Below are 17,386 nucleotides of genomic sequence, written 5' to 3'. Positions count from 1 at the left end.
ATATACACAAATGAGTTCAGTTGAGTCTGCTGAGGGGAGGATGGCTCATAATAGTGGCTGGACCGGCGCAAATGGAATGGCATCAAACACATGGAAACCATGTGTTTGATGTATTTGATACCATTCCACTGATTCCACTCCAGCCCTAACCACGAGCCCGTCCTCCCCATTTAAGGTGCCACCAACCTCCTGTGCTGGAGTTGCTTACCAAGACCACATTGAATGTTCCTGAGTGGCCTAGTTACAGTTTCGACATAATCGGCTTGAAAATCTATGGCAAGACTTGAAAATAACTGTTTAGCATTAATCAACAACCAACTTCATAGAGCTTGAAGAGTTTAAAAAATAATAATGGGCAAATATTGAGACTTACCCAAAAATACTGTAATCTCCGCCAAATGTGATTCTAACATGTATTGACTCAGGGGGTTGAATACTTATCTAATCAAGATATGTTAGTGTTACATTTTTCATTAATCTAAAAAAAGATATATAATTTTGACATTACAAAGTATTTTGATTGTTGAAAAAAACAACAACAATTGAATCAATTTGAATCCCAATTTGTAAATGTTTTGGGGGAGAAAGTCAAGGGCTGTGAATACTTTCTGAAGGCACTATATATGATCACATTAAAACATCTATAAATCAATTAAATAATTATATATGGCCGACGACACGTGTAGTTATTACAATGTTATTCAACAAATTCCCATCTGGCATTTTGCCACCTCACATGATGTTCCAATGTTTGACCAGTTAAAAAGTCATTTTCAGAGGTATTCCTCTCCTTTGGTTTTAGACTCCAAAGGGTAACCTTCCAAGTGGAACCTGGCAACAGAGAAAGTGAAACAGATTAATGAAGACTTGTCTGTGATACTGCAAACATCAACCCAGTCATGTCAGAGGTCAAGAGCTATTAGGTAACACATTTCACGCTCCCATGGCCCTGGGTGGACTGTAGCACTTCCAAACATCAACAGTTAGCATAACCTTAAGTTGTTAATGAGAAACCAAGAGGGCCTGGATTCCACACACTCTGTTCGTCTAGGTCCTTGTTTTGTAGAGGATCCAGACCATGTGTGCCAATGAGTATATTTTGGTTTGCCTGTCCTGCAGTGTGTGCATTTGTGTTTAACTTGCAGAGTACCGGCAGGTAGCTTAGTGGTTAAGAGCGTTGTGCCAGTAACCGAAAGGTCACTGGTTCTAATCCCCAAGCTGACTCGGTGAAAAATCTGTCGATGTGCCCTTGAGCAAGGCAGTTAACCCTAATTGCTCCTGTAAATCGCTCTGGATAAGAGCGTCTGCTAAATGACTAAACTGAAAACTGGATCAACTTCAATGTCGCGGAGAAGGGCTCAAGTAAGGGTCATTAGTTTTGCCAGGCAATGGAGAATATATGAGGAGGAATTGTCAGGGCTCACAATTTCAATGGGACTTTCCTGGTTGAATAAAATATTAAATAGAAGTCCAAGTCCAACATCACAAGGTTTATTGGATATAAACGTTATAATAATGTGTTGGTGAGTGCGAGTGATGACTGTGTGCCAGTAGGTTGTGATAAGGTACTGCAGTCATCAGCTGATGGTCATAATGTTTAATCTGACATCATGTTTATTGTTACAGTAGGAAGCAAGGCAGGCCTGAGTAGATCAGATGGGACTGGAACTATTCTCCCTGACTTTAATGGAGTGTTCAGCTGTAAAACCAGCACTGGTATTTATGAGCTCCAGTCCTGACCTATACTACTAATTTGGTGTAAATAATATGGTTGTAAAAGTGTGTAGTCCCGTGTAGCTCAGTTGGTAGAGCATGGCGCTTGCAACGCCAGGGTTGTGGGTTCGATTCCCACGTGGGACCAGTATGAAAATGTATGCACTCACTAATTGTAAGTCGCTCTGGATAAGAGCGTCTGCTAAATGACTAAAATGTAAATGTAAAAGTAGCCTCTGATTACCCTGTATGTAATATACCTCATCACACATTTTGGTAAGTAATATTGTGTTTTTATGAAGTGAATCTTCACTATTTTAGAAGATTGAATAAAGATTTATAATAAGTGATATGAGTGTATGCCCATGTTCTCTCAACCTGTTCCTCAAGAGCGCACCATTCTCTAAAGATAACCTCTCTTACACACATTCCACAAACTGGTACTGTATCCAACCAGCTACTACTGTATCGAACCAGCAACTACTATATCCCCTCAGTACTACAGTCTCAGAGTGCAATTTCCATTCATGATGGCATGTGAATACATGACCGATCTTTTTATATTTTTTATAAACTGCTCCCCATGGTCATTTGATGTTATGTTCATAAGGAAGGATTTATTTCAAACTTAAACTGTCATCCTTAGTTGCACCATAATAATGAGCCTTGGTGGTCAATGATACAGCAAATTCATCCTGTCTCTGGGCCTTGAGCAGGGACGAGTGTATCCTTGGACACTCCCTGAAGACCCCATTTGTATTAATGAGTCTCTGGCTACACTCATGTATTATGCAGTAAGCAGCCTGAGGCCACTAGGATCACGCATTTTAACGTCCTGAAGGCCTAGCTCAGCTCAGCTCTTGTGATTTACTTAACGGTTATGGAGATAGAGAGCGAGGGAACAGGAGATATATGTTCAGAGAGAGAGAGAGAGAGAGAAGGATATAGCAGCACTGCAGTCTTGCTGCAGAGAAAAGTGTCTGGTACACTACTATGGCGGTGGTGGATTTAAAACGCTGTACTTTTTTATTAAGAAGGGTATAGGCAGGATGGATATTTTGTCCTCTCTCAGGTGCAGTTCTGTCCACTAACATTTGGAGCAATTCCCAGTCCCAGACTCCCAGCCCAGTAGTGAATTCTCTGCAGCTTTACACACATACTATTTATATATTAACCAAATGGCAAAGGCAGCTGAGAACCACTGACAGTGATAGCACCATTGAGACACATCTGGATTAGGGATAGGCCTAAATTACCAATCACCCATGAGTATTCTGCCTCAAAACTGACCATGTATGACCTCATGTTATTGCCTGTTTTTTGTATGGTAATTTCGGGGGGAAATATTTTATGTTGTATAGCCCTAAGTAAAGGGTGTGTTTGTCTTCATTTCAGTTGGTGTTGTAGTTATTGCCCAGTGAGCGCAATTGAGTGTGCTCGGTGTGTTAGATGTGTTTGATGAAATAGTGATTGACATTGTTGTGGGTGATGCACAGTAGGATGTGCAAAATGTGTAGGACACTGCACATGCAGTACTACAGTAAAAATGCAGACAGATTTTTTTGGATCCAGAATTCATTAAATATGTTTGCCTTAGGAAATTCAAGGACATCAGCCTCACAAACGTGTCACATCTGACATAGAACATACTGTCTCATCTATTTATAACTGTCTTATTAGCATGGGTTCACTCCTCTGGGATGTACCACTCATTGCAGAGAAAATTAGATTTGTCAAGGATCTGACTAAAATTATACTGATTGTCTAATTCATTTACTGACCTCAGAGTAAGACGGAAAATAGTTAATAACCCATGTTGTTCTCTTCAGTTAAGAGCTAATATTATGACAACGTGACTAATTGCCATTTTAATATGATGTTTTTTCGGAGGTTGATTGTTTTGATGAATGGAGTTTTTGTCCAGATTTTGTAATTCTGCTGAAAGAAAAAGTTTTGCGAGTCTGAGGGGAAAGAAAGTGTTTATATTTTTAGAAATTGAGTCTGTTGGTTGTTTGACGTTATTGCATGTTATTGCACAAGATAAATCAATTTGTTGATTACATTACATTACTAGTTAACTGCTCTCTGCCAAAAGACACCACATAAACTTGAATTGCCTTAGTAGATTGAATCTAATTTATCCATCAGTTAAATACCTATAAGACATTTAATTGTTAGATCTATTCCTATGTTCTACTCAACATTAAATTAGACAAACCAGCTTTAACATACTGTAGTTGCATACAGGCTACTGCAATAGTATTCTCCAAACTGATGCCCCCTCCTGTTTCAGATTAAAGTGTCATAAAAAAAAGGTTAATAATCAGAGAAATACCTGTGCTCCTTTTCTTAAGGAGCCTTATTAGTCCCTTAATGGCATTGAGCCGCGTTATGCTGTGTCCTTAAGTAAACATTAAACATGTAAGAAAACCTCTGAGTTGCCGTGGAAAATCTGACAGGACTCGTTCCGGATGCTTGGCGAGAAGGGGAGTAGTGGCAGGCTGCACTAGAGGTAGGGAAGCAGGCAGGCAGGCTGGCAGGCAGGCAGGAGGAGTCTGTTGCTGCTCATTCAGTAACGTCGGTATCTCACACACATGCCGTCCCTCTGTCGGGACCATGATGCACTCTCTCCAGAGCCCCCGGGAGCTAACTATGGCTAGGGAGATGTGGCACCTGCTGGGGCGTGACGGGGAGCTCAGCGCTCACCTGGTGACGTTGATGTGCTGCATGGGTCAGTATCTCTTCCTGTTTCACTTTACTCCAATCCCCATCCAGAATCCGAGGATTGGGAATTTCAATTGCTGACTGAGCATGGAAGCTTGCCGCTAGTTTCTCATTTAGAGGGGGACTTTAAAACCTCCCAAAGCTAAAACCTGTTGTGTTATGCTGTGTTGTAAAAGGAGGAGGTTATCTTGTGTTATTTGCATTTTGGTTCCAAAGTCCAAGAAAATTTCGTGAGGTATTTATTTTTATAATGTCAGGTATTTCATGTTAGGTTTTTAATGTGATTTACTGGGCTTGTGATTGGTATCAAATAATGCCTTTTGAAGGCTTATATCAGATGGACCTTTAGGCAGAGAGATAAAGTAGGACAGACCGGTATCTGGCCTGAATCCTGAGTCCCACTTGGCAGCTTTCTCTCTTAATCTTCCTGTGTGAGACAGGTGATGCAGAGAGAAGTAAGGAGGGTCTCTCCCCCCAAGCTGTGTGTCTCAGGACCAGTATCCTACCGCCATGTGCAGTGTTGCAGTACAGTAATGGATTTTGTTAGACTAATGGTACAGAAATATAGTATAGGGATTTTGTCTGTGTTGTTAGATTCTCTGAGCAAACGTTTTGGTCTGTGTAGCATACCTGGCGAAAGTTTGCCTTGACAGCTCACAATTGAGCCTTTATGTTTCCATTTCTATCCCAGAGAGACTCATGCCTGTGAGAGGCTGCATGTGGAAGCAGCCAGTCTGGTTGTCATGGATACAGGAAACACAAAATAATGTGGTAGACAGTGTACAATACTGAACCATGAGTAATGGAAGCTATGCCTCATGCATAGAAGTTCATTCTTTTTCATTACGCTTCCAAAAATATCAATCTCTCTGGAGACTACTGTATTCACTAGAAATGAACCCACATGTGTAAGAGTATTAGGATAGTCTTTTATAAAATCATATGTATGCATTAGTTCAGAAAGGAAACACCATGTGTACATTTAACCATTTATTAGAAAAGATAACAATGCATAGTCTTGGTGTTAGGGCTCTGCTCCTTCAGGGTAGCTCACTGCCAGAGCCAAGCCTCATATTAAGATGATAATATAAGTTCAGGCAGTGTGCACGATATTAGGGCTGTCCCCGACAAAGAAAAATGTTAGTCAAATGTTTTTAAAGTGTATTTTTCCATATATAGACACACCCTGTGTTTGAATAAAATCAACTATATGTAGGCTACTGAGCTTGTCTGCTGCTTTAAGCACTGTGATTAAAAATTGCTTGACTAAAAAAATCTCGGTCGACCAACAGCCTATCGACCAAACAATCGACAGTCGACTAAATGGAGTCAACCCTACACGATATGCTAAATCAAATCCCCCAAAGGAAGAAACACAGAACCCACAGGTGGAGGCCAGGGTGGTGGTGGAACATCAGAAACAGCAAGCATAGCGAGTAACAGCTAGTTACAGCAGCACAGCAGCAAGAGACACCAGCTCATGCGTGCGCGTGACATCCGCCATCGAGGAAGCATGTGTAGAACTGGTCAACTTAAATAGACCGCATGTAAGTAGAGTGTGAATCCAATTGGTGCAATATCCGCTGATGCGATCAGCTGATGCCACCACACTCGGATTTCCCTTCTGAACTGGCTACGCCGAGTGAAGCATATGCAGTACATTGATAAGAGGAATGAACGGCTGGCTCATTGTAGTAGTAAATCACAATTCCACTTGTCATACAAATGACCATCCCGTGTGTGTGTGTGTGTGTTTGTTTGTTTGTGTGTGTGTGTGTGTGCATGTGTGTGTCTTAAAGTTACACCATGCTTACTGTATGTATGTAAAGTACTTTCCTAAATGTATTATTTTTTTTTCTTTCTTTAGATGAAAGAGACAGAGTGCAGAAAAAGACTTTTACAAAATGGATAAACCAACATCTCCTGAAGGTAAGAATTGATTGTCCGCAGAGCTTCTTTTAGAAACATGCTGTACCATTCATTTTATTTCCCAATTCATCGTTCCTTTTTTGGGATTGGGGAGACTTTATTTGGCCTTTCATTTCAATGATCTACGTAGAGACTTACTGTAATATGAGAGAGAGAGTTAGGCCTATGTTTTAATATTATGGACTTGTATCACAGTTACAGTGGTAGCTACTAGCTACAGTTGAAGTCGGAAGTTTACATACACCTTAGCCAAATACATTTAAACTCAGTTTTTCACAATTCCTGACATTTAATCCTAGTAAAAATTCCCTGCCTTAGGTCAGTTAGGATCACCACTTTATTTTAAGAATGTGAAATGTCAGAATAATAGTAGAGAGAATGATTTATTTCAGCTTGTATTTCTTTCATCACATTCCCAGTGGGTCAGAAGTCTACATACACTCCATTAGTATTTGGTAGCATTGCCTTTAAATTGTTTAACTTGGGTCAAACGTTTCGGGTAGCCTTCAACAAGCTTCCCACAATAAGTTGGGTGAATTTTGGCCCATTCCTCCTGACAGAGCTGGTGTAACTGAGTCAGGTTTGTAGGTCTCCTTGCTCGCACACGCCTTTTCAGTTCTGCCCACAAATTTTCTATAGGATTGAAGTCAGGGCTTTGTGATTGTCTTGAGATGTTGCTTCAATATATCCACATAATTTTCCTTCCTCATGATGCCATCTATTTTGTGAAGTGCACAAGTCCCTCCTGCAGCAAAGCACCCCCACAGCATGATGCTGCCACCCCCGTACTTCACGGTTGGGATGGTGTTCTTCGGCTTGCAAGCGACCCCCTTTTTCCTCCAAACATAACGATGGTCATTATGGCCAAACAGTCCTATTTTTGTTTCATCAGACCAAAGGACATTTCTCCAAAAAGTACGATCTTTGTCCCCATGTGCAGTTGCAAACCGTAGTCTGACTTTTTTTATGGTGGTTTTGGAGCAGTGCCTTCTTCCTTGCTGAGCGGCCTTTCAGGTTATGTCGATATAGGACTCGTTTTACTGTGGATATACAGTGAGGGAAAAAAGTATTTGATCCCCTGCTGATTTTGTACATTTGCCCACTGACAAAGACATGATCAGCCTATAATTTTAATGGTAGGTTTATTTGAACAGTGAGAGACAGAATAAAACAAAAACATCCAGAAAAACGCATGTAAAAAATGTTATAAATTGATTTGCATTTCAATGTCCTAACCGACTTGCCAAAACTATAGTTTGTTAACAAGACGTGTGGAGTGGTTGAAAAACAAGTTTTAATGACCTAAGTGTATGTAAACTTCCGACTTCAACTGTACGTTCAGTCTAGGCATGCACATTCATCATTAACATCTCTTAATTTTTCCATGGCATTAGGACTCTTGGTAAGTATGAATCCGGTCCCAGATGATTTCTCACATACCTCATTGCCTAATTAGTGTATTGTACCTCCACCTCTCTGTCGTCACCTTTAAGCCATTCTGTGTCGAAATGGTTACTGTTTTTACAACGTACAGATGCAAGAGTGATGATATAATGGTAATGATAATGGAAAGACAGTAGGGCTGGGAATTGCCAGGGACCTCAAGATAGGATATTATCACGATACTTAGGTGCCGATACGATATGTATTGCGATTCTCAGGAGTTTCACAATTCTACATGTATTGCGATTCGATATTGCAATTCCATGTTCCAAACGTATTGCTCACCAGATGTCTGCTGCTGAGAGACAAGAGGGAGCATGAGAAAACACATTTTGATCAGTCAAGGAAATAAAATTGCAGAAAATATTTTCACTCACTATTTAAAAAGAAGCTATAAGATGAAAAATACTTGAGTTTTGGCGCAGGTACAGCCGACTAGCGCTAGCTAACGCTACCTACAGTAGCAAAAAAAATCAATACTTGAAGTCAAATATCGATATAATGTCGTTCAAAAATAATATTGCCATATGTAACTGAAGACAGGCTGTTTTATGTTTTAGTCCTGTCAGTTTCCATGAAGATTAAATATACTGTGTCATTACATCATGAGGTGAATAACCCATTAAAGAGTGATCAGCAAACCATCACCGCCTTTCATCCTGGGCTACATCTTGCCAAACTGATGATAGATGTTTAGCAGAGGTGCCAATGGGAGATGGCTTTTGCTAGCTTGCCAGAGTTTGTACTAACTGCATATCTTCTTCCACCCATCCCATGGTGCGGTGTACATGTACCCAGTCGTTTTTGTTGACTCGGCAGGAGACGAAATTGCTTTGGTTCATCTGCTATGGAATTAGGGATCACCTAGTCAGAGGCAGAGCAACTGATTAAATTATTAATTTCCCACTTTCCCATATTGTGAAACAGTATATGAACAAGCATAAAATATATCAAGACAAGGTGTTTATTATGCATGCAAATCCATGCCAGTTTATTGTGTAATGTGCTTAGGGAGCGAGTTATAATCCAGTTTTTGTCATTTATTCAAGTGATTTAGCCTGATTTATTTGATCGAAGGCAAAAGTGTTGTAAACCCCCTAAGCTAAAACATAGCACAGCTGTGTGTTAATGTGATACTGTTTGGAATGACATTTAATGTCGCTAGGGCAGTGGTCTAATAAAAAGCATGAGCTGGTGCACACCCAGAGAACATCACTTAGTGTAGAGGTGCTGACCAATGGAGAATAAACTGTAAGCTATAAAAACAAATAGAATCGCACACTCTATGTATAAACTCCCAGTAATTTATTGAGTGAAAAACCACCAACGTTTCGGCATCACTGTGCCTTCTTCAGTGGAGCAGGATTATTGGAGTAATGTTGCAACGATGGCATGAGTTACAAGGCTCAACTTTGTTTATACTGCAGATGGAGGTGAAATATTTGGGCTATATGAGCTCAATTATGTCATATTTCATTATTTCCCCATCGTCTTATATGTTGATGCCGGTACAACAAACTGTAATACAATATCTGAATTTGAGAGTAAACTGTACCCAAAGAAAGGCCTTTTAACTACTGTATCTCTAGTGCCAGGGTCAACATGCCTCATCCCCTGTGACATTGTCCGGGGGAGTTTAAAAGTGCTGAGTAATAGTGGGAGGAAATATTTGGCTGACCCACTAGTAACAGGGGAGCCAGGGAGCGGTTCTATTTTGGCCCCACAGCTGTGCCTGTTAGCTGGGGTTATGTGGGAGAGAGGAGAGGGGCCTGCTGCCTGGCTAAAAGCAGGTCAACGGGCAGCCAGGGGATTTCACAGGCCTGGTGGTATTCAGGACAGGAAGAAGGGGAGATGGGCCTACTGGGAGGAGAAAGCCTGGGACTGGAGTTGTTGAGTGTGGGGCAGGATGAAGTTCTTTGACGGCCATGGATATGTGGCATAGCCATGTGCTCCCTCTGTTATTCAGAGGCAGGGCACTAGTGTCTGAAGGGAGGGGTAGGGAACCTGATGGGAATTATGCTGATAAGGCCTTTGTATTTATATTTATTAAGGATCACCATTCTCTTCATGGGGTCCAGCAACATTAAGGTAGTTATATACAATAAAAAATATTAAATTACATTACATAACACTTTTCACAACACATTAAGTGTGTGCCCTTAGTCCACTACTCTACTACCACATATCTACAATACAAAATCCATGTGTACGTGTGTGTAGAGTGCGTGTGTTAGCATGTGTATGTGTATGCGTGTGTCTGTGCCTGTGCCTGTGTGTGTGTCTCTTTACAGTGTCCCTTTGCTGTTGCATCTTTGAGAGAAATGTTGGGACAAATAACCCTGATTCCCAGCCTCTTTACAGCATATCAGTCACAGTCAGTGGAGCTTTTTTACTTCTTGTTTAAATGGACATTGTGATGAATGTGATGGAAGGAGTCAAGCGCAGGAGGGTAATCACCGAATACAGAGTTTATTCCTTCGTTGACACATACATGCGCTCAAATAGCGATCAACGATACAGGCACAGGGGAAACTCATCCCTGGCAAATACACTGTAACGGTAGAATCCAATAATACATAGGCACAGGGGAAAATCTACCCTGGCAACAAAATGTACGAGTAGCTCCACCGAGCTACACTACTCTCACAAATAACAATCACCCACAAGGACAAGGGGGCAGAGGGAACACTTATACACGGACTAATGAGGGGATTAGAACCAGGTGTGTGTGATTGACAAGACAAAGGTGATGATTATTGGGGCGGCAGTGGTTAGTAAGCTGGTGACGACGAACGCTGAAGCCTGCCCGAACAAGGAGGGGAGGCTCCAGCAGCACGCCGACCCCGGCCTCTGGGACGGCCAGGAGGACGCGGAGCAGGGCGAGCCAGATGGCGACGGTGGGAATCCCGCAACAGGGAGGGATCGAGGATATCCCTCACCGGGACCCAGCACCGTTCCTCCGGACCGTACCCCTCCCACTCCACGAGGTACTGAAGGCCCCACATCCGACACCTCGAATCCAGGATGGAGAGGACAGAGTACGCCGGGGCCTCCTCGATGTCCAGAGGAGGTGGAGGAACCTCCCGCACCTCAGACTCCTGGAGCGGACCAACCACCACCGGCCTGAGGAGAGACACATGAAACGAGGGGTTAATACGGTAATCAGGGGGAGTAACAACCTATACGTGACCTCGTTGATTCTCCTCAGGACTTTGAACGGCCCCACAAACCACGGGCTCAGCTTCCGGCAGGGCAGGCGGAGGGGCAGATTCCAGGTCGAGAGCCAGACCCAATCCCCCGGTACGAAGACCGGGGCCTCACTGCGGTGACGGTCACCGTTGGCCTTCTGACGACGCACAGCGCGGTTGGTAACCTAAAACACATTGGAATGGTGTTAGTAGAGGAGTGGCGGAGAGAGTTCTGGGCATATTCTGCCCATGGCAAGAACACCGACCACTCCCCCGGCCGGTCCTGGCAGTAGGACCGCAGGAACCTACCCACATCCTGATTTACCTGTTCCACCTGCCCATTTGACTCGGGGTGGAACCCAGAGGTCAGGCTGACCGAAACCCCCAGACGTTCCATGAACGCCTTCCAAACCTTGGACGTGAACTGGGGACCTCGGTCGGACACTATATCCTCTGGCACCCCGTAGTGCCGGAAGACGTGAGTAAACAGGGCCTCTGCAGTCTACAGGGCCGTGGGGAGACTGGGCAGAGGAAGGAGGCGGCAGGACTTGGAGAAGAGGTCCACAACGACCAGGATGGTGGTGTTACCTTGAGAGAGGGGAAGATCAGTCAAAAAATCTATACTAAGGTGAGACCATGGTCGTTGTGGAACTGGTAAAGGTTGTAGCTTACCCACTGGGAGGTGCCTAGGTGCCTTACTCTGGGCGCACACTGAGCAGGAGGAGACGGACACCCTCACGTCCTTAGTCAAGGTAGGCCACCAGTACTTTCCGATCAAGCAGCGCACTGTACGACCGATACCTGGGTGACCAGAGGAGGGTGACGTGTGTGCCCAGAAGATCAGACGATCACGGATAAGAGCAGGCACGTACCGCAGCCCAGCTGGACACTGCAGTGGAGATGGATCTGTGCATAATGCCTGCTCTATATCCGCGTCCATCGCCCATACTACCGGCGCCACAATGCAGGAGTCCGGGAGTATGGGGTTTTGTCTCTGGGCCTCTCCTCTGTGTCATACAGCCGGGACAGTGCGTCTGCCTTCACGTTCTTCGTACCCGGAATGTATGACAGTATAAAATCAAACCGGTGAAGAATAGGGCCCACCTGGCCTGGCGAGGATTCAGCCTCCTCGCTGCCCGGATGTACTCCAGGTTACGGTGGTCCGTCCAGACGAGGAAAGGGTGTTTCGCCCCTTCGAGCCAATGCCTCCACACGGTCAAAGCTCGGACAACAGCTAACAGCTCCCGATCACCAACGTCGTAGTTCTGCTCCGCCGGGCTGAGCTTCTTAGAGAAGAAGGCACAGGGGAGGAGCTTGGGTGGCGTGCCCGAGCGTTGGGACAGGACAGCGCCTATCCCTACTTCGGACGCATCCACCTCCACTACGAACGGTAGTGATGGATCGGGGTGGGCCAGTACCAGAGCTGAGGTGAAGAGACCCCGCAGTCTCTTGAAGGCCAGGTCAGCCTCAACAGACCAGCGGAGCCGGGACGGCCCACCCTTCAACAGGGATGTAATGGGAGCTGCGACCTTGCCAAAGCCCCGGATAAACCTTCGATAGTAGTTGGCAAAGCCAAGGAATCGCTGCACCTCCTTAACCGTGGTTGGAGTCGGCCAATTACGCACGGCTGAAATGCGATCTCCCTCCATCTCCACACCTGAGGTGGTAATGCGGTATCCGAGGAAGGAGACGGACTGCTGGAAAAACATACACTTCTCTGCCTTGGCATTAAGGTCATTTTCCAACAGTCGGGCCAGCACTTTGCGAACCAGGGACATATGCTCGGCGCGAGTAGCGGAATACACCAGGATGTCATCGATGTAGACCACCACACCGTAACCAAGCATGTCCCAAAACACCTCATTCACAAAGGACTGGAAGATGGATGGAGCATTCATCAAACCGTAGGGCATCACCAGGTATTCATAATGCCCCGTGGTTGTGCTGAATGCTGTCTTCCACTCACCCCCCTCCCGAACACGCACCAGGTTGTATGCACTCCTGAGATCTAGCTTAGTTAAGAAGCGTGCCCCATGCATTGACTCAATCACTGATGGAATGAGGGGGAGAGGATAACTAAATCTAATCGTCTCCTTGTTCAGTGATCGATAATCAATGCACGGGCGCAGACCGCCGTCTTTCTTCTTCACAATGAAGAAACTCGAGGAGGCAGGTGAAGTGGAGGGACGTATATACCCCTGGCCCAGGGACTCGGAGATGTATGTTTCCATAGCCTCTGTTTCAGCCTGCGACAGGGGGTACACATGACTCCTGGGAGGTACAGTGTCTACCCGTAGGTCTATCGCGCAATCCTCCGCCCGATGAGGTGGTAATTTAGTCGCACGCGTCTTAGAAAACGTGTGCGCCAAATCGAGGTATTCGGGGGGAATGCGCACGGTGGAGGTACCGTCTGGACTTTCCACCGTGGTTGCACCAACGGAAACATCTAGACACCTACCCTGACACTCTCGCGACCACCCCGTGAGAGCCCTCTGCGGCCATGAGAATGTGGGGTTGTGGAGTGCTAGCCACGGGATACCTAATACCACAAGGAAAGCAAGAGACTCAATAATCGAAAAAATAACTTGCTCACAATGAGTCTCCTGGGTGATCATGGTGACTGGTATAGTGACTTTCGTAACAAACCCGGACCCTAATGGTCGACTATCGAGTGCTCTGATGGGGAGTGGAATGGATAGAGGAACCAATGAAATGCCTTGACGGCGTGCGAATGCCCTGTCCATAAAGTTCCCAGCTGTGCCTGAATCGACTAGCGCCTTACACTGGGGAACTACCATGTGATCTGGAAAGTGGATAGGTAGGGTACAGGGCGCAGCAGAGGGCTCTGAACAAGTGTGGGTGTTCGATACCGGGGGTGATGCGTGCATGCCCTGCCTGCCGCCTCCAGGCCCAAAAGAACGTTGACTACGACGTGTGGTGTACTTTCCCTTCGTGCCACCAGAGTGGCACTGTCGCTGTCGTCCTCCGCTCTCTCGGCCGGCAGCTCCACCCAGCTCCATCCGCTCGGGCTCTGAGTCGTCCGGGGTGGAAACGGGCAGACCCCTACCAGGACGTCCTCTGGCTGCCAGCAGATTGTCCAAACGAATGGCCATGCGCGGTCCTCGTCCCCTGCCTCAGGTGGACCAGCCGCTCACCCGCCCTTCGACCCTCGGGCGGGTGATCGAAGACCGCCCGAAAGAGGCGAGCGAACTCCCCGTAGTCCTCCAACGCGGCTCCTCCTTCGTTCCACACCGCGTTGGCCCACTCCAGGGCTTTCCCACAGAGGCAGGAAACAAGGACGGACACCTTCTCCCGCTCCAATGGCGCCGGCCTGATGCTGGCGAAGTAAAGCTCCAGTTGGAGGAGGAATCCCTGGCACAGCGCCGCCGTCCCATCAAACGCCCGTGGTCAGGATATCTGGATCCCTCCGGGTGTTGGGGTGTAGGTGGCTGGATCCGGTTGGCCAGCTGGTCTCGACAGATCGGGTCCTCTCCTCTCCAGGCGTTGGACGACCTGAAGAACCCGATCCATCGCTTCCCCCAAGCTGGCCAGCATCGTAGAATGCTCCTGGACCCGTGCCATGACTCCAGGCATGTGCTCTTCTCCCGCTGACTCCATAGCGGGTGGGTGATTCTGTGATAACTGTGATGGAAGGAGTCAGGCGCAAGAGGGTAATCACCGAATACAGAGTTTATTCCTTCGTGGACACACAAATGTGCTCAAATAGCTCAAATGTGCTCTACCCTAGCAACAAAATGTATGAGTAGCTCCACCGAGCTACACTACTCTCACAAATAACAATCACCCACAAGGACAAGGGGGCAGAGGGAACACTTATACATGAACTAATGAGGAGATTAGAACCAGGTGTGTGTGATTGACAAGACAAGACAAAGGTGATGATGATTGGGGCGGCAGTGGTTAGTAAGCTGGTGACGACGAATGCGAAGCCTGCCCGAACAAGGAGGGGAGGCAGCCTCGGCCGAAGTCGTGACAGACATGCTAATCTATATCATACATTGCCTTTAGCACGTCTTCTTCTTTGCATTTAACTATATGACGAACTCCGCACTGTGCTTACATTGTCATTACAAGCATTTTGGGTAGAAAGACAGGCAAACACTGTCAGTAAGGTTTTCTGAAACAGGTTATGCATAACTCAAAAAGTCAGCGTGTGTTAAAATAAGCACATGGAGACGTGTGGATGTTCTTTGTTTTTGACAGAGTGGAGGTATTATCAAAGGCTCAGATTTAATTATAGGAAGGGGGAGGGGCAGTTTCTCTGTATACACATGAATGATAGCAGTATAATGGTTTTACCCTAACTTTAAGCAAGGGCACATGTAAAAGGTTACATTTCTAGGCCTACTTTGGATGTCAAAGTTTACATTACAATTTTATGGGTGACTTCTCGCTCAGCCTGTAGGTAAAAGATACTCATTTATATGGCGATAAATCAGTCTTTTAAAAAATAGGGTCAGGAAATATACAACATAAGGTAATTTAAGCTAGCCTAATTGTAGTTTAAGTCAGGCAATATATATGCTTTGAGATTCTAATCAGACCTGGGTCAAATACATTATGTCAAGTACTTCAGAATACCGGAGCTGCACTTGATTTAGTTTGCCCACTTCAATGGAACCAATGCAATAGGCTCAAAATTGCAAACTCCAAGCTAAATTGACATACTATTTGACACAGGTCTTATTTCAATATTCCAGTAGATATGCACCCTCATCATGTTTAATACTGCCCTCCCCCAGTGCCTTAATTATTTCAACAGGAAGAGATAATGATGTTCCTTTCCTCTGCACTTAGGTACGGAAGCATGTAAATGACCTGTATGAAGACCTACGAGATGGACATAACCTGATATCACTGCTGGAGGTCCTGTCTGGCGAGTCATTGGTGAGTAGTGTGTTGTCATGGTAATGTAGCGCTAGCCTGTTATCGCCCCTCATCATGTATACGTTATGAGTCAGAGGGTATGTCTGAAATGGAACCTTATTCCATAGGATACTTTTGACCAGAGCTCAAATATCGTAGGGAATAGGGTGCCATTTTTCAAGACATTGTGCTAGATGGTTTACTTTTTGGAAATGTGCTTGTATTCTTGAAAGAAAGGTTAGAACAGAGAGTGACATTATAAGCGATGGTTTGCCTTGCTTCTAAACCCCAAGATAACACAATTAATTCCATTGTGTGATTCTGATTAATGTAAAGGGAGTTTTCATATATGATTTCTGTACCCTGGTGCAGTATCGCGGTGCATTTATGAGAATTCCAGAAAAGTACAATTTCCTTCACGCAAAAAATGTAAATAAGAGTTCAGGGTCCACTTTTCCAGACACATACACTCTTAGAAAAAAGGGTACCTGAAGGGGTTCTTCATCTGTGCCAATAGGAGAGCCCTTTTTGGTTCCAGGTAGAACTCTTTGGGGTTCGATGTAGAAACCTCTGTGGAAAGGGTTCTACATCCCACTGGGCGCAGAAGTAATTTCAGCATCTAGTTTTGATTTACATTTGGTTGAGATGTCAACTAATGGGAATTCAACGTGAAATCAAACAAACATGTCAACATGTCGTTGGATTTAGGTAAAAAGTTAGTGGAAAAAAAGACGAAATTCCCTTACGTTGATGACTTTTTGCATTTCCATTCAGTTTTAGTCATCAGATTTTTTTAAATTGTTGAAACAACGTTGATGCAACCAGTTTTTGCCCAGTGGGATGGAACTCGAAAGGGTTCTAACTGGAACCAAAAAGGGTTATTCAAAGGGTTCTCCTATGGGGACAGGCCGAAAAACCCTTTTAGGTTCTAGATAGCACCTTTTTTTCTACGAGTGTATTATATCACTTTGTTGTTTATCAATCAGGTCCTAGATCCTGAAGCAACCTCTTGGGCAAGAATATATTTTGTTTTTATATACACTTAAAGCCCACATATACAGTATATCCTACAGTTATAGTGTCAATCAGATGCATGAATTAGACAATCTGATATGTGAAAACGCCCCAGGACAATTTATGCTTCGAGGCTAGGGAGAAACTAACAACATTACAATGCTTGTTTTCAATGTTTGTAATGTCATTGCGTTCCAAACAAAACACGACTTGATAGAAATTATGGCTGGATTGGAGACGTAGACAAGGAATTTTGATTAAGGCTGTTTGTTATCCCTCAAATGTCATACTCAAATGTCATCACATTAGGGAATATGAAAATGAATCATAATCATAGCAGTCTTTTGATGTCACTGTTGTTTGGTAGGGTGCTGCAGCATGAGTTCTCTGTAACTCATGTGAGGAGAAAATGAGGTTCCCTCTAAAATAGGTGTAGCTAATATTTCTCCTTGAAGTAGCCCACACGTTCTTTTGTTTACATCCTGTTT

General features: G+C 44.7%; 1 protein-coding gene across 1 annotated transcript in view; it reads left to right on the top strand.

Moving 5' to 3' along the window:
• Positions 1–17,386, top strand: part of LOC311132554 (dystonin-like) — a gene marked incomplete at its 5' end in the record, with an annotated part of 177,663 nt that overhangs the window by 28,044 nt on the left and 132,233 nt on the right. The window contains 2 exons of the mRNA XM_084165817.1: positions 6,305–6,366; positions 15,816–15,905. Of these exons, the coding sequence (XP_084021943.1) occupies positions 6,305–6,366; positions 15,816–15,905 (152 nt within the window). The remainder of the gene's footprint in view (positions 1–6,304; positions 6,367–15,815; positions 15,906–17,386) is intronic.

This window comes from Coregonus lavaretus (assembly GCF_964263955.1).
Source record: "Coregonus lavaretus genome assembly, chromosome: 1".
Taxonomy (NCBI): domain Eukaryota; kingdom Metazoa; phylum Chordata; class Actinopteri; order Salmoniformes; family Salmonidae; genus Coregonus; species Coregonus lavaretus.
This window is presented reverse-complemented; position numbering and strand designations above follow the sequence as displayed.